Here is a 23,407-nt window from a genome sequence, read left to right as displayed (position 1 = left end):
GAGTAATATGCATGACATGTAATACCCCAACCGATATTCAGACTACAATGACTTCAGAGGCATTATTCCCCGACACGCTACCTTACAATAGTGATAAAATTTTCGAGGCTGTTAAGTTTGAAGGTTATATTGCAAATATACAGGGTTTTCAATTTATCTGATGGCCACCTGTGCAGCCCAGTAGATGCCAGGGCGCGAGGGCTCCGTTGCCCTGCGATCAGATGGCGTGTAGCCAGACTACTGCTGCTGTGCGACGTGACTACATTTAAAATATAAGCAAATTTCGTACTCGCCCATGTCACGCAAGGAGATGCTGGAACAGCCTGCCATTATTTTCCACACATTTGACATCACAAATTAATCACACGTAGTTCTGAGATACTGAATTAACTGATTCACGAATATTATCGAGTTCCTCTATCGTGTGAGTATTTGTTGCGAACACTTCGTTCTTAAGTGCACCCCACAAATAAAAATAGCACGGAGTTAAATCAGGACTCCTTTGCGGGCCAGATACTGTTACTAATCACTCTCTCATCGAACTCATAGTGAATGGAGTGCAAACAAATATTGGCCGGCGGATCCTGTTGAAAAAAATGCGAAGCTTCGTTCTTTCACTCAGTTCATTAAAAAATGGGCACAAGACGTTTTGCACATATCTTTCCCTTATAACTGTCATTAAAAAAATTGGGCGTATTGTCACCACTAACTGCGCACCACACCCCTATTTTCTGATCATGAAGGGGCTCATCATGAAGCACAACAGGTCCATCTGCATTCTAGTGTCGACACTTTTGGGAATTAAAATACCCGTGTAAATGGAAACAAGCCTCGTCTGAAGACAATTGGGGTAAGGATCCATTTCACCGTTATGCACGTGTTTTAAAACCCATTCGCATAACTTAACCCTGAGTGCAGCTCTTTGTACAGAGGTGCACGATATCTCTTTGCTGCGAAAGACGTCTAAAGAGACTTTAGGGGAATTTTCCAGGCGGTATGCAGTGTCGAGCACTTTACGTCGTTTACGCTTTACGATTCTTGTCTTGAACATTTCCCGTTTCACGAACTTTATTCACTAATTTGAACTGCACCACGACTCTGAACTCAAACAACTGGAAACTTATGTTCAATCTCCCAGCAATCGAGCTTAAATAAACACTCGTTGTATTGACTAATTCGCTCTTGCCATTGTTCGGTTCGCAAACTTCAGGTACTCTCGTGATACCTGTTTCACTGCTCGAATGACACTGGCCGACAAGACGTATATGCCTGTACTGCCTTCAGGGTGGAGGGGGGGGGGGGGCATAGTGAGGTCCGGGGGACCCATTTGACCGGCGGGCGTGGCTTACGTGGGCGGCCTGCAATACCCAGGGCAGGCGGTCATGAGATAAATGGAACACACTGTATCTCGGGTGAAGTTCTGGGAAGGGGCATAGCCACTCCCCCGATCCGCCTGCCATCACAAAGACGCCAAATAGGCACAAATTTACCCCAGTAGGACGAACAAACACACAGGGGTGTCTCCCGGTCAGTAATGTCGTACGATCATTTCATTACAACAGAACAGAAGGGGTGACAAATCTCATTCCGACTTGTTGGCATGGTAGCTGGCCTGTAAACAAATTGCTGTCACCTCGTTCTTCTTATTCACGCATAGCATTCAGGACGACTAAAAATTTTACTCCTGCCATCGTTTGTCACTGGCGATGTGTGTTAAACTCAAGGTTAATGATAGAGTACACCGGCATCGATAACTACATAATGCTCCAGTCTACGTGCTGATTAAAACTGTCATAATTACATAATTATATGGACGTTATCGACAAGCTTCTTTGGAAAGTGATAAGAAACCAGTATATGAGGCTATTGATATGAAAAAGCGCGCCCGATACTAGTTTGCCAGTGAATACTTCGTAGGGCAGCTTGCGTCCCATTAGTTGCTAATTTCGGTAAAAATGAATTTACGGGCCCCGCGGCTTGTGCCTTGGCGTGATGAATGATGGAAAAGTGAACATAACGAATCATTAATCGGATGAGGGTGACAAGTCACATTGCTCGTTGGTAATTTCCTATGCTTCGTAAATGTACATGATAAAAGTAACTAGACCGCTTGCACCTTAGTGCACTTAGACACTTTGTGTAGCGCTCCCATATTAAAGCCGTTATTTGCAGGGCAATGCGGTGTTATTGCACACATCAAATTGTCAAATACCTGATAAAACGTTATATACGCATAGACTTGCCAGATGCAAATAACGTTGATCAGTTCTCTGTACCCTGTTGGAAAAAGTGTGAATATGAAATGGCTATGGCTAATTAGTTACATTGGAGATTACAGTTTGAAGTCGATATTAGTTGATGGAAAAAGATAAATTTGTGGAAATGCAGGCATATAAAACTGCCCCACACAAAAACACTGAAAAATAAGCGCGAAAGATTGACGCAGAGGATGCTAGGAAATAAACAAGAACCGAAGGTGAAAAACTTTGTGAATGATAAATTAATCCCTATCTGCTACTTCGTGACTTTCGTGCAACTGCCTTGAACCGATAACTTGAAGCAATTTCACTCCTACTTTTCAGAAATGAGCTCTACATTTTGAGTACATATCTGTAACTACTGACTACTCCGCTTAGGCTTGGTTGGGGGTCTGACTAATTTCAGTCGCAGCAATTTAAGCTGTGCTACTGGATCCCACCCTAATCACAACCACGGAAATCATAGACCATAGATATGACTGCGTATGGCGTCATTTTACTGAAACCAACATCTGAGTCACGTGACTCGGGGCATGAAGCCGAGCACATCATTACGCATTTATAGTGTACTATTTGACATTTTTGTTGCAGATCAAATTTTGTGCTTTTTACCATATGTAGAAGTAAAGACGTTCACATATGCTCAGATTAGTCTTGTTCCTACAGATTTGGTAAAGTGACGAAAACCTCAGTCGTGTAAGTGAATTACTTTAAAATAGTAGAAGAGGCATTTCCATAAGTTGAAAGTTAGGATGTGGTCCTTGGATTTAAAACTTGTTGAATGACTAAGATTTTGAGACCAGCCCACTCTCCCAGTATATTAAGTTTCGTTGTATATTACGCTTCCTATCTTGATGTTTCGGTATCTGTACTGGATTAAGCAAAAATAAAACAAATACGTGTTTATTTTATGTAAATATCTGACATTATGCACATGAGTTTCCTTTCTTACAAAAGCTTGCTTAACCGTTTGACACACATTTTTGTGGAATCGTTAGAAAACTAATGCTGCGTTAGAAATTTTTTTCTTCCACTACTGTGGAAACGGCGAACTACAAAAATTCAGTGTACAAAAAGTATCCACTAAAAGTCATTCTGTCGCTTATTAAAACTGTCAATAAGTTTCAACTCGCCCACATGTAAAAACGAAAATCACTGCCTTATCAGGAATTTCGGAGAAACTAGGTTAACTGCACTACTACATGTGTAAGAGTAGTACTACAGTTCGTTGATTTGTTATAATCAATGCTTGATTTCAGCTATAAATGAAACTGTCAGCTCCATTTCACACAGCGCGTAATGACAGGAAATCTGCTTTCTGCTCCGAGTCGCATTATTTAGATGTCGGTTTCAAACGTAAACATGGCAGAGATACGAACATGCCCCACCCCCGTGTTATATAGTCTGTTAGAAATAGAGGAATATTACGGAAAAACAGGTGAATACTTGTGAAAACGAAGATCATAAATTTCATTGCTGGTCGTTTATTTGCAGCAATTTAAGCTGTGCTATTAGGTCCCAGCTTAACCACAACCTGCTAAATAGTGACAATGGAAAAAAAATATGGTTGGATTAAGTGTAAGGGTAGAGGGTATTCACTTGTTGGCTTTTCAGTGTGCAGAGAAGTTACCTTGTAGTTCACGAAGAACAGTAAACGCATCTCATCTGATACAGGACCCTGCCTCATCTATTAGATTTTTTGCTCCACAATCACCTCAGTGTCTATTATTCCGGTGTTCGTGTGGGGACTGATATGAACGGTCTTCTGCGTGAAACAGTTGATAGCTGAAGAAAGCGATTTCTACCACATGTCTTACTGTATGTCCTCATTTTGACTTTGACCTAGTGTATAACATTAAACACCTTAAAATACTACCTTTCTTCCGATGACGACTTCAAATTGTGGAGGACCAAACTGATACCGTATGATAACCGAGGGACTACACGGATGGATTCACTGATTGCGCTGTTGAGCTCAGTAATTCGACGGCTTCACTAACGTTCAGGTGAGTCTAGCAGTGGTGCTGTGTACGTTCGTTGTCTTGATTTCAACCAGTGTGGTATTGTATGCGCCGAAGGCTGCATAATAGCTCCATTTCCTTCACCTTTGTTCCCCGCGGCGTTGTTTCATTGTCAGGACCTGCGACCGCTGCTACGTCTTCCGTGGTAAGCAGAAAGAAGCCGCGGGGTTAGGAAAGTATGACTAATACTGTAGCAAAAAGCTCGATGACAGAAGTAAAGATCTGAAATGCAGACAGGCAGTAGCAAAGGAAAGCTCGGCTACAAAATAGAAATATGAACAACGAATACAAATTCGTTTATTTGGAGGATCAATAATACAAGAATCAGAATAATTGGGATGAAGTGAAAAGAAAAGAATGTTAGCAAGTTTTTTATAATGCTGCAGCCTTTAGCCCCTGCTCTTTGTGTATATGACAACGAAATTGTTTGGCGACGGAAAATAAAACTAAAATATTAAAAATGATTTTAACCAGCAAGCCCGTATGACACGCTATTTGTAGCTGACAGTTTTAATCTCGAAGAGTGAAAATGAACTACAGAAATCTGCTTGTGAAGTACACAAAACCGCATATATAAGATATCAGTACAAAAATCGTCATGGCTTCCTGTGGGGGAAAAACAGTGAGAACAACAGTAATTGAAAAATTCGTAGTTCAAATAGTTCTAAATTTTTGGAGCTCATGCTGCCGTGAAGGAGGCGTAGAGCAAAAAGACAAAATTGGCAAGGTCAGTTACCTGATCAGATGTTCTCATCAAAACAGAATGTGTACAGAAACGTTTCGTGAAATATGTGTCGGTACCAACAGCGTATGAAAGTGACTCTTGAATAAGGAAGAACGAATAAGACTAAAGGCCAAGCAAACTAAATTCCTCAGGAACGTAGGATAGGCAGTTGGATTATGAAATAACAGTACATAGTAGGAAGGAATTGAATAAAACTGGGTATCACATCTGGTGTGAATGAGTCAACATTCTGTACCACTAAATTTTTGGCAAGAGCCGGCCGCGGTGGTCTAGCGGTTCTAGGCGCTCAGTCCGGAGCCGCGCGACTGCTACGTCACAGGTTCGAATCCTGCCTCGGGCATGGATGTGTGTGATGTCCTTAGGTTAGTTAGGTTTAAGTAGTTCTAGGGGACTGATGACCATAGATGTTAAGTCCCATAGTGCTCTGAGCCTTTTTCCTCTAGATAAGACAGTCAAAAAGGTGGAAGGACCCAGTGTGGCTGGAACAGGCTGGACAAGGCGTAACGCATCATTATTTGGAAATATTTCCTGACGAATTTGATTCTTCAGTTTCTCTCTGCTGGTTCATAGTGCCCGTTGGACACGATGAACTGGCAGTAAACCCGTGGATTGTTCGAACTAATACAGTAACACTTGTAGTAACGTTACATGCACCTGAAATGTTATGACCTAAAGCAGTAAGTAATGTATGGATTTTGAAGTTTATTACAGAAGGCTGGCGATTAGATAGCTACTTCTAAAGAGGTGCTGAATCGAACTGGGCAGAAATTGAGACAGGCTAAATAAAGGGTTCGGGTGGTTGGAAGTGAAGCTTCAATACTGAAGGAAGGGTGTGCATGTCATACAAAACTCGGGTTTAACCAATTCTTGAACACTTAAGTGCTCATTATCAAAGAGTGGATGCAAGTGCTTTGCTCCTAGATTCGTATCATTGGAAATTATCCACTTGAGAATAAATGAATCATTGGGATATTTCATTGTGATATTTCGAACGGCAGAATTACACTTATAAATTTATTCCGTAATCAGCCTCGTTACTGTAAACAATTGACGACTCGACTAAAGAGGCGGTTGATTTTTATCGCAGGTTTCGTAATTTCACATGCATAGCCTCGTAACGTCACAAATATGAAGGCAATAACATTTTGTCCTACCATCATCCTTTAAAGGGCGAACTGGTATGATCTGCAGTATTGAAGTGCAAAGTTGAAGGCCTTCATAAGGGAACGTACTACACCCACTGTTGTGGGCAGGACTTGTATAAATGGGCATTTTCCCGGGAATTTGCCCAAAGCAGTCATAAATGCTCAAATTTTGGCGTTTGTATAAATATTTTTTAAAGTTTTTACATCATTTCAACTTGCTGAACCAAGGAAGGGCGCGTGTTACGAACAGCTGCTTATCATTTACCCTGCAGTTCCACTGTTAAACCGAACCACCCCCCCCCCCCCCCTAATACCGTGCCACGGGCACGCGGACACACCACGTTGAACAGCTGTTCAGTGATAACCCGGTATAAAAAAAGTCCTTAGGTCATCGCTTTGTAATGTAACACTGTTAATCTGTGTCAAGTCTGTGACTATACTGAAGAGAGTATTGATATCAAAATTACTGAATGTATTAAACAGCTGGCATGTGCTTCTGGATAATACACATTTTTAAATGTTAAAAAAATTTCAGTGAAAACAAAAAGCAAATTGCTTTACTGTCAAATGTAGTGGCATTTGAGACTATAGTTTCCTAGTCTGCTCCTTTCTTTACCTACTTTCGTATGACTTCAATGCTGTAAGGATAAAATGAGAACTCTAAAACGATTTTCTAACAAAGGATCGATGCCCAAGACGCTGGAATCTTTAGATTCCGCTGCTAGTCGAGTCCTAAAGAATCGGCGATTGTTGGACTCGTGGAATCTGAATACACACATTATCATCCAAATTAAAATCAATATGGATAAACCTTTTACTCTAATTTTTAAGTAATATAGTATAAGTAAAAATGCTACTTACTATGCATAAATATTTTATTTCAAAGATTACTTTTAAACTTTTTTCTTTTATGTACTACCCCACGAAATGGCCTCGTTAAAAATGTATGGTTATGTTTACAGTCCAATTTACTTCCCGTAATAACTGTTCCCTAACTCTCGAGCAGTTTTTTCAACTTGCTTACTTATACACTACAGAAGCAGTTTAAAATATTTTTATGAGCACCACTTGTCAATCTTTAAGATGCGTATATGCTCTCTCACTGAAACTGCATAAATATTCAGATCTGATCAGATTTCAAATTGGTGGAGAAATTGGCAAGCTGCTCTAAAAGTTCAGTTTTTCTCGTCATAAAACGAAAACATAATACTTCAACTAGAATATCAACGAGTCACTGATGGAACCAACCAACTCGTACATCTGGTTGTAACACTTTGCAAAGAATTAGCTGTAAATGAGTACAAAGGAACATACCCTCTACCATGCACCTCACGGTGGATTGCAGATATAGACGTAGATGTACAAAATGGGTTGGAGCTGTTTCTTTTTCAAACTTGTCTCCTGTATGATATGGTCTTCTGTATAAAACATTTAAATACGATATATTTAAATTGATTCCTTCATTCAGTTCAGAAAAGATAATCTTTAAAAGGTGTCGCGTTAAGTCACACATGTTTAAATGTGTGGTGTGCAAAGAATTGATCTAGAGCAGAGTTTGGAAAGATGTCTTACTACGTATGACACGAAAGGAGCAAGCAGTGGGAATTGCGGGGCAATTGACTTCCAAGATCCCTTTTTTTATTACGTGCGAAGAAATACATTTTATTCAACCAAGAGTAGTACGTGCATAAATTCAGTTCGATATTCCTTTATCAAAGGGAACGAAATCATATGTATATATTGCCATATTTTATTAATAGGAAGTACATGTGCACAATAAAGGCACTGAAGGCTGGCGGATGAAGGCACTTTTGGTGCAAGGAAGGACGGGCCATAAGAGGTGTCAGGCGGGCCAAGAAAAAAGGAGGGGGGAGAGAGAGAGAGAGAGAGAGAGAGAGAGAGAGAGAGACTCCCCACACCTGACAGACCTATCAGTCGCAGCGGAGTGGTGTTATCGGGACGAGGTTCAGACGAACTGCACACAGGTCAGGACTGAGTTCAAGGTCACTCGGATGGGAGGCTAGGGGCAAAAAAAAATGGTTGGCGCGAATTCCCCTCGTGGTACGCGTATGCTGAACACGCGCCCAACACCTTATCTCCGTTAACTCTGCATGAGCATTCTGCCAACTACAACAAACTGTTGCCAGCTGGTCAGTTAATCGCCTTATTCCGATCGTTACGTTTGTGGCCGCGTTGAAGCGCGATAGTACGGTATTGCATTTGTTTCAGTGGTAATAGGGAAGTTCTTTCCTGTAACTGCCGTTAGGCAGCGTAGTGTCCGCAATATGGCGATGAGAAGGGTGCTTGTAGCGTTCGAAAAGTATGCTTACCGTGATTATTTAGCAGGCAGTTTAACACCTAAGTTTTGCAGAAGCATCTCAACTTCAAGAGCAAACCATCCGAATATAAAAGAAAGGGAGGTTGTAGAAGAAACGACAGAAGCGGTAAGCAGTTGCGCTTAATGTTGGCTTTCTCTCTTTGGCTTGGTGGAGACTGTTAAATTATAAGTGAACGGGGATTTGCATGGCTCAGTAAATAGTTTCTTCGAAATCTGTCTTGCTAAACTTTAGTACTGTACACTGTGTTGCGGTCTGCTAACGGTTTTTGTATGTTCCAACAAGAGAACCAGAAATTCTTTGTTTCATTGTTGGAATGAGGTGCTAATTATGTTGTTGACTTTTTCATAGAGTATAGCACCACACAGAATAAGCGAGTAGAATTTGTATACTTGATCCTTTACCATTTTTCGTGGATTATGTGCAATGTATATACGTAATATGTATAAAAATACTCGGAGACAGTTAATTATCTGTGTTTTGAATTTACGTTGCAGTTTGTTTTTAAGGGTAAAAGTGCGTTAAATATGGCAGGAACGTTACCACCTGGCTACAAAACTGCTCGTTATTACAACTTTTACTTCGTATTCACGTCCAGATAATCACTTAACCTAGACCTCGGGCTACACTACAAATTAGTCTGTCACCACAACCAAGGTTTCAGAGTAGTCCAGTATCACTCTCCAGTCGAATAAGTGTTAACAAAGCTATCCTGTCGACCCGGTTTTCTGTTACTATCATAGTGCACTAAAGTAACTCTAAAATTAGAGCAACATACTGATTTACTTAATTAAGCATCATCATTGCCACTTGTTATATGCGCAATTTGATAAACTTAACTGCTTATGGACGGTGTTGGAATTAGAAAACAGGAAAGTACCAACAGGGTTACTGAAAAATCGAAGATGTGCATGGACTGTAGAAAATAAAAACCTGATGAAAATAATGGAAAAATTCTCAACATAAGTTGTGGGCTTGTGGTAGGTACTAAGAATTGCTGCAGGGTTTTTAACTGTAAAAAGAAATTGTGCGTTACCAGCGACAAGAATATTGTGTAAAAGCAATAACGGGACATGAAAGAGGTAACTATTTTCATTAGTTTACTATCGTCATTAGTTTTATTATTATTAATCGGCAGATCGTTTCCGTCTACGTGTCTAGCGTTCAGTGTGCGCAGTTCTAAGTACTGAAATTATCTTTAAGTTGCGACTAAGAACTGTTTAAAATTTAGAGAAGCAACTGAAAGATTATTGAACAGCCAGTGTAACAAATTAAACGAATGATACTGTGGATTGCAGACTAGTAGTACTATAAGAATTAATTCTCACGTTAAGATAATAGTACATTTTTATCGGTGGAACGTACTGGTACGTAAAGTACAGGTATATAGTCGTACGTAGAACTTAATATAAGCTTCTCTGTAAACATGGAAATGTTGGTAGTCTCAGCCTGTTGTATGTTCCATTTCACGTGCATTTTGATGGCGAAACAACCTGCAGATTCTTTGCGTAGTATTTTCTTTCGGTAGCTTTTTCATGTTGCCTTTCTAATGTAAAGGGTGTCTCATAAACGACACTTCAGAATGCAAAAATACGAATTTGTTGATAAAAACTAGTAATTTACATATTTCAGTGTGTGGTGCTTGTGATGTGACATATATTAAGCAAATGCTCGCAGCCCCTCGTTCTTTCGATGAAATAGTCCCTAACTTCCCGGCATACTTGTACCTCAGTCTCTAAGATTACAGGCCGATATTCGGCCTTGAACTCCGGAATAGGGATCATGGCGTATACAGGATTCCAAATATCGCTAAGAAAGAAATCACATGGTGTGAAATCAAAAAAATTTAGTTGGCAGATTAACATTACCGTTGTTAGGAATTGTCCGTTCCTAATTTCACAAACAAGTAATAGAATATATAGTTAATACGTGAAAAAGTAAATTTAATATAGGCCTAATACTTTTCTGAAAGTGTTACTTTGGAAGGTGATATCACGATTGCGTATTAACTTCCATATGTAATTTTTCATCAATGTATTCTGAAGAACTCTTGCCATGCATTAATTTTTTTATCATTAATTTAAGTTGCTATATAGGCATTTTTTTTCGAGGTTGTGTTAATGTTTCTCTGGTTTGTCTCCTTATATGTATTTAGTAAAAGGTATTTTTAACATGTTCATTACATTGCTAGTGCCGTGTTAAACATATTTACTGTGTCTTCGGACACCGTTCTTAATGTCACATTTCACGCAGTTGGCGAATATCGTAAGATAGTGTGACGATAGTCTTGTAAGCCGAGAATCGGTTAACATAACGTGAATGTGAATGTTGTAAATTTACTGACATTGCAGACATATAGTAATCTCAAACATTTTGCGGCAAAATGAGTTAGTGTAACGAAATACGGACTGAAGAAATTAACACAGATGTTCCGTCAGCTTATGATAGTTTGAAAACGGTGCAAACATAGGCAACTTCCTTTGAATGATCAGAATGTAAAATTGTGCACTTCACAAAACGAAAACCTATGTCAGTGAGTCACGGATTGAATCTCTGAATTCTATGTAAAAATATGATTCACAAAAATCTCGTGGTACTTATGCAAGGAAATTGCTTGAACGTGTTTAGGACTCGAACAGAACGGGTGATCTTGAACGTAAAGGAAAGAAAAGGGCGGCACGGTGGTCTCAGGATTGTTTGACCCAGGACAGGGTTATTCATATGCTGACATATTTGAAGTGGGAAAACACTTGGGATCGCAAACTACGCCGCGAACCTACCTTTTAACTTCAAAGAACAAACCTACCGCGATCAATCTAGGACTGCACGAAGACGTCCCTGCGTATCGTTTCCGTATGGTTTTGACAAGATGTCTATACAGCGCGCACAGAGGTTTTGAAGCAATTCTCCTTACGACGGTCCATTCATGTAGACGGGAAGGAGCCTTAATGACTGCGAAAATTGAAAGTGCCCTCTGCCATGCCCATCAGCGGTTTGCAGACTGTGGATAGAGATGCAGATACCGTTCACTTGACGTACGTGATCTTTAGAAATATTCATCTTGCGGTGTTGCAGTTCATCCTATTTTAGAAATATTAGTGAAAAATGTTTATTTCGACGTCAGTGTGCCAGGCGCTGAGGTTTCTTCGCCCTTGTAGTTGAGGGTACACAGATGAGAAAGGCGGTGGGGGGGGGGGGGCAGATGTAATAATTATCGACAGCTGTTGGTGTGGAGAAAGAATGGAACACAAAAGACGGCATTATCTCATTGTGAATGACTAATCAAGCTTCCCGAGCTCCCGGCTATCTGCATATGCACCATATGGCTCTGTTTGAATCGGCGTAATATTGCTTCCGGGAGCCTTTCGTGCAAGGTATCTAGATTTAAAAAGGTGTTTAGACTTACGGAGTGAGGTGGCAACTAGATACAATTTATGAAAAATAGAAAAGTTTTCTGGATTTGTATAGGCCAAATAGTGTAACGTAATCGCTGCACTTCCAGTCAGATGAGTGACTAAACCGTAGGAAACCTGTATGGAATGTGATACCTACATTATTTAATGTACCAAACAGCCACCACACGTGTAGCTGAAGGGAAAAACGCTCAGGCGTCATAAGAGTAGAAACAAATTAAATTGTTGCTACATCTGAGCAACAAACGTAAGAGTTCTAAACGTATTCGCTTTTGAAGCAAAAGTAATTATAGTTGCAAAGATATTCGTCTATCAAAGTAGTGATTCGTAAGAATGGGCAAATTATTAGGCTCCATAAAAACTTTGTGTGTCAAGAAAAGTGCCTGTCATAAGACAACAGTTTCTCATGCATGAAATATGTAGGTACATTCTGTTGCTGACAGCAGAGTACGCTGCAATGTACAGGTACTTCATGAATGAGTTGTAGCTAGTGTCATTGAATCAGTGACATAACGTTTTTTTACACGGTAATTAATGTCCCTTGGCAATTTATTAATGCATGGAACGCAAAACTATAATTCCTTTAGGAGAAAAATAAATAAAACGTGTGATATAATTACGATGCATGTCCATGTCTGCTTTCTCACCGCTTAGAGGGCTTCTCACCAGCTGCCAAACGGTAACACTTTCACACTTATCGCGACTGTATTACATTATGTGGAATAATTTATACTGCTGCAGTCACTTTTTACTGATATTTTATTAGCACAATGCATTTCGGCAGCATGCTGCCATCATCAGATGCATTATACAGTTACTTATACATCAACTGATACGTTATGTACATTAGCTGTTTGTGCCAGTGGGGTTAAGAATCGAAAAATAAACCTGTATGGAAGGATAAATCAGTTACCGTGTGTACATTATGTGAATATCATGATTACATAATATATTAATACGTTTACTTACATTTCTGTTGGCGATTTCATTTTCTGGCACACAGTAACAGGTAAATCACAACTTTTTATATATTATATAAAAAGAATCATCAGTTAGCTATGTTAGCAGGTCCTTTGCCTCTCCATTTTCTGCGATCCATTGCTTTCTTCTTAAAGCTGCTGTATGTTGTACCGTCCATCATGTCATCCAGTATCTGGAATCTCTTCCTTCCTCGCTTCCTTTTCCCTTCTACCGTCATTCTTTCTTAATATATGTCCAATCTTTTCTTATCTTTATTACATCTAGTAACTGTCTTTTCTCTCCCACTCTTCTCAGTACCTCTGTCCATCCAACTTATTCTTTCCATCTTCCGCCATGTCCAGATCCAAAAGCCTCCAGCCTTCGTCATTTTTCTTCATAGTCCACGTTTCAGCACCATATAGAACACTCCATACAAGACATTTTATGAGTCTCTCCCTAAGTTGTCTGTCCAGACTGCTGCAGAAAATTCTCCTTTTCTTATAAAACGCCTCTTTTGCCATTGCTATCCTTGTTTTAATTTCTGTGGTGCACTTCCAGTCGATATCTATCCTGCTTCCAAGATACTTAAAATTTGGTGTTAATTTTCATTCCATATTTTTTTCCGTTAGTTGCAATGGTGTTCACCAAATCCTGTAATTCTTTTTCCCTGTAGCTAGAAGGACCATGTCATCAGCAAACCTCAAACACCCTACTCTTCTTCCTCCAATTTCTACGCTTTGTCATCTACTGAGCATTTGTCAGTTATATTTTCCAAGAAGAGGTTGAAAAGAGTAGGTGGTAGACATCATCCTTGTCTTACTCCTTTTCCTATTCCGATCCAGTTTGTACATTCTCCTCTCACTTTAATTCTTATCCCAAACCACATTGTCAAATGCCTTTTCTAGATCGATGAAGCATATATATATATAGGTCTCTACCTTTTTCAGTAAACCTCTCTCCCAAATTTCGTAGGAGCCCTATGCATCTCTGGTGCCCGTATTCCGTCTAAAGCCAAACTGCTCCTCTCCAAGATTCTCCTTCATTACTTTCTCAAGTCTCTTATTAATTATTCTTAACATCACTTTGGCTGCATGTGAAATGAGGCTGATTGTCCTGTGCTCGCTGCATTTCTTGGTTCCTTCTTTTTTCGGTATAAAAAGAATAAGGGACCTCAAATGGACTTCTATGAAGAACTGGGAATCTTTATTCATGGCACAGCACATGAAGATGTATTATTAAATGATAAGCTTGAAAGTAGTAATGTTAACTTCTTCAAAAACTTCTCCAACATTAAATGCTTATTTCAGTGACAGAAAAGTTTTCATTAAGTATCCATGTAACAGTCTCCATATTGCCAATACATCTAGATAAAAGTCCTAATCTTCAATACAGGTATATATTACTGTGTTTCTCCATACAGGTTTATTTTTCGATTCTTAACCCCACTGGCATAAGCAGCTAATGTACATAACCTGTCAGCTGATGTATAAGTAACAGTGTAATGCACCGATGATGGCAGCATGCTGCCGAAATGCATTATGCTAATAAAATATTTGTAAAAAGTGACTGCAGCAAAATATATTCCACATAACTTATAATACAGTTGCAGACCTCATATAACATGGATAAATTTAAATGTATGTATTAGACTGGGGCAACTAAGTATCGCGACATTAAACTTTTGTTTGTAGGTGACTCTGACTCTGATGTATGCACAGTAGTTGGTCGTTTCTGTTCCTTCTTGTTTGCTCAGTGTTATTCTCTTCTTCCTTGGTTTGTCGTGGAACCTCGCTTGCTTAAGCATTCTGTTGAGAGATTAGTCGTTGAAGCCGCTTTCTGTACCTCCCGGTTCCTGTTGCGTCTAATTGAACGAGGGCTGTTGAAAAAAGGCGAGTTTTCAAATTTCGCGGGAAACGTATATTCTACTATCGATCTTTTTTTATGTTGGCACATATGTTCACAGTTTAAAGTGTACAGCGTACTTGAGTTTGTTTTTGACGGCCAACTTAGACGTTTTCAGTGTGCTCGGCAATTTTCGATTATTATAAAAACGGAACTAAGAATTTGCATCAAATTTTGTGTGAAAAATGGAATCAAGTGCTCTAAAAACCAAAAAGTGGCATACTGTGAATCTGCTCTAAGTAAAAAAGTGTACAAATGGTAAAAGCTATTCTAAGGTGGCCGAGAAGATTGCAATTACGAACCTCGCTCTGGACGCCACAGCACAACAGATGTCGAAGCTGTGAAGAAAATTGTTTTGGAAAATCGCCGAAGTTGGTGAGGATGTTGGCATACCGCTCGGCTCCTGTCATGAGATTTTTTCGGATGTTTTGGGCATGAGACGTGTCAGTGAAGTTTGTTCCAGAAATTTCTAAATTCTGATCAGAAGAACCTTCGCATGACCATCGCTCAGGGGCGCTTGAATGACGTCAATGGTTGTCCTGATTTGCTAAAAAGGGTCATAACTGGTGACGAAACATGGGTTTACGCTTATGTCGTCGAAACTAAAGCCCAATCGTTCCAATGGAAGCATCCCGGAGAGCCAAGACCGAAAAAACATGCCAAGGTCCATAAAATGTCGAAGTTCTGTTCACTGTTCTTTCAATTACCGTGGCATCATGAATTTTTGCCTCAAGGTCGTACGGTCAGAGTATTACCTTGACGTTATGCGCCGTTTGCGAGAAGCAAAGAAGAAATATGCAAAAAAAAAACGTTCGGAATTGTGGAAAAACAATTCGTCGGATTTGCTTCACAATGCACCTGCTCATTCACCGTTGCTTGTGAGATTTTTCTGCAAAAACACAACAATAATGCCTCAGCCATCGGATTTGGCCCACTGCAACTTTTTCGTTTCCAAAACTAAGGAGGCCTATGAAAGGACGAAGACTTTCAACGATTGCAGAAATAAAAACTTCATCGCTGGAAGTACTCAAGGCTGTACCAAAAAGTGCTTATGAGGAGTGCTTAGAGGATTGGAAGAGGCGTTGGCAGAAGTGTATAGTATCTGAAAATGGGGGGGGGGGGGGGGATTACTTTGAACGGGACAAAAGTATTGATGGGTAAAAAAACAATTTTTCATAAAAATATCACCTTACTTTGTGAAATACCTCGTATGCTTCGGTAGTACCTTTCGGTGTGTTGAAGTGTACTGTGTACCAGTGTTAGCACGAATCCCCCTAATTTTGCCTTAATGGTCTTTCCGCGAGATACGTAGGAGGAAGAATTACATTGGTTGACTTCTAGGAACAAACTTCCTCGTAAATTCAACGGCAAATCACACCGTGATGTAGTACGCCCCTCCTGCAGCGTTCGCCACTTGTGTTGAAAATATCACTCCCGTAAAAATTGAAACCTGGTCATTACTTCAATGATGCCCTTGTACTCCTTGTGGGAGAATTACTGACCAGTTCTCAGCAAAATTGCAGTGAAGCAGTAAACGTAGTTCTTCGGTCTGTACTCACCCTTTTACTTCTGCAGTTTGGTGTTGTCGCAATTTCTTCAGATGCTGGTGTTAATTCTTTCCCTGACAGTTCACGAAGTTTACAAGTTTTCTTAATTAGTTTTTCATCCCGAGTCGCATATGAAATTTCTGCAGCATTATCTGCTACGTCTACCAGGGCATGATCCGCTACGTCTTCTAGGCCAAGCGTTTGTAGAGACAAGCCTCCCTTTCCAGGGCAGTCACCACGTTCTAGAAACAGTCTTTCGGTTTACGTCAGACTAATGACTTTACACGCCCAACCAAGGTGTCATGTCACGTGCTTCAGTAAGTTCTTCAAAGTTCAAAATTCGCGCAGTACACAGAGCCATCTCTGGGTGGGTGTGGAACTACCCACTCAGGTCGTAGTGCATAAAATTTTTGTCTTCAAATATGTGAAGTTGTGTATTTGCTCTCACAAATTGCAAAATTTTCTTTAATACTGCGAGTCATGTACCTGTTAAATTTCACACCTTTTTGACCTAAAACTGTTAGTTGTATTCTTGTTGGCACTCTGGCGGGAACAGTCCCATATATCTTCCAGATAAAATGACTGCACTGTTTGAACTAGAGCAGCTTCTACAGGATGACTGTAATAGGGATCTCGCCTTCCAAAGACTCCTTTTACAGACCTCACATTTCTTGACGTGTCTACCATGTACTTTGATACTGTTGGAACGTGGTTCGAAATGTCTCTGGAATAACAACTTGCACCTGTTCACTGTAGTATGCACAATATTTAGCAACTGAACTGATATTTGTGAAAAATTCCTGGCGAGAATTGCAAGAGTGCTTTGGTTCATTTTCTTCTGAATATGGAATTTCTTCTTTGAAGAGTGTGGTCAGTTTTGCTGTAATGTACTCATAAATAGCTTTATTTCAGTGACTACAGTTTAACAGGACTTAAACCTACCCCTGTAGTTCTGATTCAGGATATTTAATTCTTCCTCTATTGATGCAAAATCTGCATCATTGGTGTCACTCTGCCAAAACATACAGAACATACAAAGGAGTCACTGGAAACATCTTCACTTTGAATCAGTCTTCAAATGAGAACACTTATTCCCAATCTGAAATGTCTTTTTTGTGTCGTATATATGACTCTTCTATCGCTATGCAAGTAGTCAGCACACTTCGCTGCCCTGAGGCCCCAGTCAGAAGTCATTTCAGGCGGTTCTTTTCACAAAACACTGCAACTGTGTCAACTGGCAAATTCTTCACGAAAACACGGAACTGGATGGTCTCAGATTTGTTAGAAGCCTCTTCAGTAAGTAAATTAACGCTAAACTACAATACAGAAACCTCCAATGAACAACCACGACAAAGAAACTGACAAGATACAACAAATACAATAGGAGTAAGCATTGCGACAAAGGCAATAGGAGTAAGCATTGCAACAAAGACAAAATAAAAATCAGTGTAACAAAAAAATTTGTGAGAAACCTCAGTGAAGACATACATTACCCATGAAAGTTAAAACCTGTCCAGCTTGAAGGTGGGAGCTGTTATTTACAGAGAATGTAGTACTACATGGTACTAATAAACAGAAAAAATAACTTTTCTGGATTAGCATTTTGAAAATTTTTTGTGTGAATTGTAAAAAAAATTCAAAAGGCGACAGTAAAACGGAGGTACCATTTTAATCATAAAGCAATTCTTTTTCAGATAAAAAAACTCTTAACTAAATTTCTAGAACTGTTAGAGATACAGCAGTTTAAAATTTTTTTCCGAAATTCGCATCTTCTAAACGAGGTTCGCAGTGTCACCTTTGGAGGCCTGTGTCTCGGGGCAGGAATTTGTTCGGAGAAAACAAAGTACGTGTTTCTTACTTACTCCTGACTTTTAACGTATTCTAAATTAAATAACATCGGAGACTGAAGGTAACACCCCCTGCCTGAAGTGATAGAGATTATGCCCATACATTTCAGTCGATGACCCCAACCAGTTCAATACAACATGGATGAATTAAAGTGACACAACAGATAATTCTGGCTGGGCTTGTATGCAGCTTGTTTTCTAAGTCACAACCTTTTTTTGGGTTCGTGGGGGGGGGGGGGGGCGGCAGAGTGGTGCAGCTGGCCTCTGTTGCTCCTTAACGAGAAGCTAGTAGGAATCTGTGTGTGAAAAAGTACAGGTTACAAAAAACGAACAGCAGGCGGAGGCTGTCGGTTCTTCCCCTGGTCTGTTTGAGGAAGTGTCGAGTGAAGGAGTAATTTGTGGCACGAGGCAGCTAAGCTCGCGGATGACGTAGTCTGGGAAACCAATCAACTCCGGTCTCCTGCTTGGCGCGGCTGTCAGATACGTGCCTTCCACGTCGGCTGTTTCACGGCGGAGAAATGGCTTCCGCCATATGCCCGTGTACGATTCCTTCTCACTTCCTATAAATGAGCCATGACAGGCGTTGCCAGCTTACTTACTAATCCCATTCTTGCTAATAGATAGGAAAACGGGCGAAATCTGTCCATTCTGTATATTCATGAGTTGTATAAAGTTTAATTCAGAGGACTCGCGTTAAAATAACTCAGTGATTTCGTGTGTGTTTAAATTCTGTTTCGGTCACGACCAGTGGAAGGGCCATGAAAAAGGGAATATACTCGGTCACAAGTTCTGAAGTGCGGCACAAAAATGTGGATGTCTTGGGCGAGGTAAAGCACCAGTTTTAAAGTGTACCGGTGATGTAGGACTGTTGTGACGTAGCCTGGTACTTCAATCGATCCTATCCGGTGATGTTGGACATTGCATATAATGCTAGGCGTACTTTTCCTCCTAAAAGTAACAAATTGTGAGCGGCAAAAGATAAGTTCTCAGGCAGTTAAAAAGCGGGCTACCCAGAAGCAGTCTTTTTCGTGATACTGTTGGAAGACGACGTTACGTGCCTCATTTACGTCGCTTACGTAATTTCCCGCGGTTCTGTTTGATCTTTCTCGAAACATGACACGTACTGCGAAATTTACGTGTTCCGTAAAATTCCACGGCTACTACGCATCGCCTCGGTAGGAACATAGACACGAACACACGCGCCCGCGCGATAGCAAGCGCGCGCAGTTCTCCAAGTAAACTGTTCATAGAACAATAAACCTGATGCAAACATTACGCCATATATTCTTCCGCGTTTTCTTTAATCTCACTGGATCTCGTTTCACTTGGAGCGGAAGCCAAGCTGTCCAGTGCAGTAAAGTACAATCATACACTGTGATCAAAAGTACCCGGGCATAACTTTCTCAAATTAGGTGCATTGTGCTGCCAGGTAATCCATATCAGCTACCTCAGTAGGCAGACATCGTGAGAGCATAATGGGACGCTCTGCGGAACTCACTGACTTTGACCGTGGTCAGGTGATTGGGTGTCGCTTTGTCGTACGTCTGTACGCGAGATTTCCACACTCCTAAACATCCATAGTTCCACTATTCTCGATGTGATAGTGAAATGGAAACGCGAAGAAACACGTACAACACAGAAACGCACAGGCCGGCGTCTGTTGACTGTAGAGACCGCCGATAGCTGCAGAGGGTCGTAATGCGTGATAGGCAGACATCTATTTGGACCATCACAGGAATTCCAAACTTCATCAGGATCCACTGCAGGTACTATGACAGTTAGGCGGGTGAGAAAACATGGATTTCATGGTCGAGCGGCTGCTCGTAAGCCACACATCATGCCGGTAAATGTCAAACGACGCCTCGCAAGGTGTAAGGAGCGTAAACATTTGACGATTGAACAGTGGAATAACGTGTGGAGTGACGAATCACAGTACACAGTGTGGCGATCCGACGGCAGGGTGTGAGTATGGCGAACGTCATCTGCCAGCGTGTGTAGCGCCAATAGTAAAATTTGGAGGCGGTGGTGTTATGGTGCGGTCGTGTTTTTCGTGGAGGGAGCTTGCACCGTTATTTTGCTTGGCACTATCGCAGCACAGAGATGTTTTAAGCACCTTCTTGCTTCTCACTGTTGAATAGAGATTCGGGGATGGCGATTGCATCTTTTAACACGATCGAGCACCTGTTCATAATGCACGGCCTGTGGCGGACTGGTCACACGAAAGTAACATCCCTATAATGGACTGGCCTGCACAGAGTCCTGACCTGTATCCTATAAAACACGTTTGGGATGTTTTGGAGCGCAGAGTTCGTGCCAGGCCGCACCGACCGACACTGATACTTCTCTTCAGTGGAGCACCGTGAAGAATGGGCTGCCATTCCCCAAGAAACCTTCCACCACCTGATTGAACGTATGTCGCAGAGTGGAAGGTGTCATCTAGGCTAAGGGTGGGCCAACGCCATATTTAATTCCAGCGTTACCGATGGAGAGCCCCACGAACTTGTCATTTTGAGCCAGGTGTCTGTATACTTTTGATCACATCGTGTAAGTTTTATGCCGTGTTACACGCTCATTGACTGGGCGATAATGCAGGACAACAGCTTTATCTGTCCATTGAATTTCGACAGCACTGGTCAGCCAGCGGGGCCAGCCAGCGTTCAATGAGTTTTGCAGATGCAGTTCAGAATTAGAAAGAGGCGAGCAGAGAAACAATACAGCTTCGAATGTAATTTAATTTTTAAAGAGAATAAAATAATATTCAACAAAACTCCAGCACTGCGGCGCGCTTCTTAGGTGGCCAGAGGGAGAGCATGTAATGCTCTAATTTTCACCTAAAACAGTATTCTAATTACCAAGTGATGAAAATTCCTAACTTAAACACAGGGTAACTTTTCTGTTCGAGCTATGTATTGGGCAAAAGCATACTGCAGGGATTTCACCGTACCGTTGAATACTGAAGGCACGGAAGCTATTTAGTCAGTCTGGTAATCTCTTAGGTCCTTCCATATCCGAATCAGAGAAATACGTTTCAGTTCTGGAACTGTCGCCTGCTAAATTGATAACGGTCGACAATAGAATCCAGAGACGCCCAGGCGCCGCATTTTCTCCTACTTATTTCGACGCCCTCCAGCGTTGGGCACTGACGTGCGGAAAAGCTGCGTGGGTTAGTTCCAGTACGTCTGGCATCTAACGTCTCGTTATCTCTTGGGCTAAATCTGTTAATTTGGCTCCAGATCAGTTTTGTTGGGTTCATATTGTAATTTTACAGTGGCAAACGTAAAAGCACAGCATTTGTATGGCGTGCACGATGCTGTGAAAACAATTGTTCGTGTTTCTACGACACTCATCACTCTGGTTCGTGAGACACATCTGTAGTATAAAACAGTGGACATAGTCCAAATCGAGTGTTTGTGTTTCATTCTTTTCCCAAAAAGTTAAATTAGGTTCTGTTAATTTAAGCAAGCTGTAATAAGTCTTTCTTAAAATATCGATAATTGAGACTTTATATTTGAAATGAAAGCAGGAACTTCGCGTGTAATACGTTATCAGAAACAAGACGTTCATTATTCATAAAAAATAGTGATGAATTTTAAAATTACGATGTATAGATGTTTCAGTTATAATGGAAAAATGACTAAGGCGAGACTTTAACTGGAACCACGAAACTGCACTGGGTTATCAATCTACTACGCTACCGATATCTCTATACATCCAATGTTCATTTGTTTCTCAACTGTGTCCAATACAGTCCCTTGAAAAACTTCAAAGCCGAATTTTTCTGTAAATGTATGGAAAACATTAAGAACGACTTATTTCACGGCACTTTTTGTTTCACATGCGTTTCTGTGCGGAACACCCGAAGCAGTCTCTGCCCTTTACATACTACGTCTTAACAGCGCTACTATCAGAGCACAACAGTACAGAGACACAATCTATACACGATTTTTTAAATAAAAGCTACATAGCTAAAGCGTGATTAAGAAACACGTTGATGGCTGTTAATACATTAGAATATCTTTAGTCTCATTTAATGTACCTTAATAATATGTCTACTACATAGTAGAAACTGCTTAGTGTTACCACCAGTGCACGTGTGCTACGGCTTCTGACCAATCATCGCGTTTGTGTTCGTTTACATCAGGTTTATTCTTATGATGAACAGAGTGTAGTACGTAAGCCAGGGTCTGTGTATAGGCAGCATTTACTGTTAAGTTAGTGCTTGACACTCTTAACGTGTTGATTCGGTGCGTTAACGTGTTGACTCGTTGTTGCCCGTTAAGGCGTACGTAATATCAGACGCAAAGGTCGTGCTTAGGTCTGTCTTGGGGCAACTTCAGAAGACAAACGGCTATCAACATCCGTGAATGAATATTGATGGCCTCAGATTCAGTTAGCATCTTAGATTCTCTCTCTCTCTCTCTCTCTCTCTCTCTCTCTCTCTCTCTCTCTCTCTCCCCCCCTCCCTCCGCCTCCCCCCCGACGTCTACCCAATGGCATTACTGCAACTAAAAGGAGGCTAAGACAGTCACGCTGGTGAAATAACATTAATTCCTTTCTAATGCCTGTAACGTGCATGAAATTTGGACCAATTGTATGAAATTAGCTTACGCCTATGTCTCATGCTAAATTGAGCACAGCGTAGTAGTGCTCTAAGTTCATGTTTTTGGTACGTTCTTACAAAATGTCTATAGACTTCATACGGTGCTGTAGCCGGCCAGATGTGATACGAGCTGCGAACTGCCGTGTAGGGGAAGAGAAGAAAACATCTGCGTGTGGGGGCCGCTAGCGGAAGGGAGGGTGCGCGCCCTAGGTACTACCCACTTTAAAAACATTAGGCAAATTGCGCACACGACGTTTCTATGTGAGAGTAAGGCAACACTTCGTCCACAACTGAGAAGTAAACGGGAATGCGCCGTAGTCTGTAGATGACTCTATCAGTCGCGAGCTGAATAATACGCTCCTGAAGACGTTCTGTAGAAAGCAGTTAGTCCAAATTGTAATCGTGAGTGATTTGCTGAGATTGAGTGACATATATATTAAATCGTATCACCTCTAGATACTGATTTCTTGAATTTGTCAAATTTTTCGTTATTTCGTTGTGGATGGCATCAGTAGCCACTGCATATTTCACTGATGCTACTATGTATAAAACTACTAAAACGCTGTTTTATCACCAAAGCCATGGAATGAGATGCTTAGAATCTTGCCCTCCCCTGGAAAAATTTTTGTGGCC

General features: G+C 40.8%; 1 protein-coding gene across 2 annotated transcripts in view; it reads left to right on the top strand.

The window, feature by feature from the left end:
* Window positions 1–23,407, top strand: part of LOC124720371 (probable citrate synthase 2, mitochondrial) — a 234,300-nt gene that overhangs the window by 10,093 nt on the left and 200,800 nt on the right. Inside the window, exon 1 of one of the 2 annotated variants that reach the window (XM_047245698.1) lies at window positions 8,342–8,613. The exons of the other annotated variant lie outside the window; for it this stretch is intronic. Within the exon in view, the coding sequence (XP_047101654.1) occupies window positions 8,455–8,613 (159 nt within the window). The 5' untranslated portion in view covers window positions 8,342–8,454. Of the gene's footprint in view, window positions 1–8,341; window positions 8,614–23,407 lie in introns of those variants that run through there. 2 annotated transcript variants of the gene reach the window in all.

Source organism: Schistocerca piceifrons, chromosome 11 (assembly GCF_021461385.2).
Source record: "Schistocerca piceifrons isolate TAMUIC-IGC-003096 chromosome 11, iqSchPice1.1, whole genome shotgun sequence".
NCBI lineage: Eukaryota > Metazoa > Arthropoda > Insecta > Orthoptera > Acrididae > Schistocerca > Schistocerca piceifrons.
Note: the sequence above shows the minus strand (reverse complement) of the source record. Positions and strands in the feature narration are given on the sequence as shown.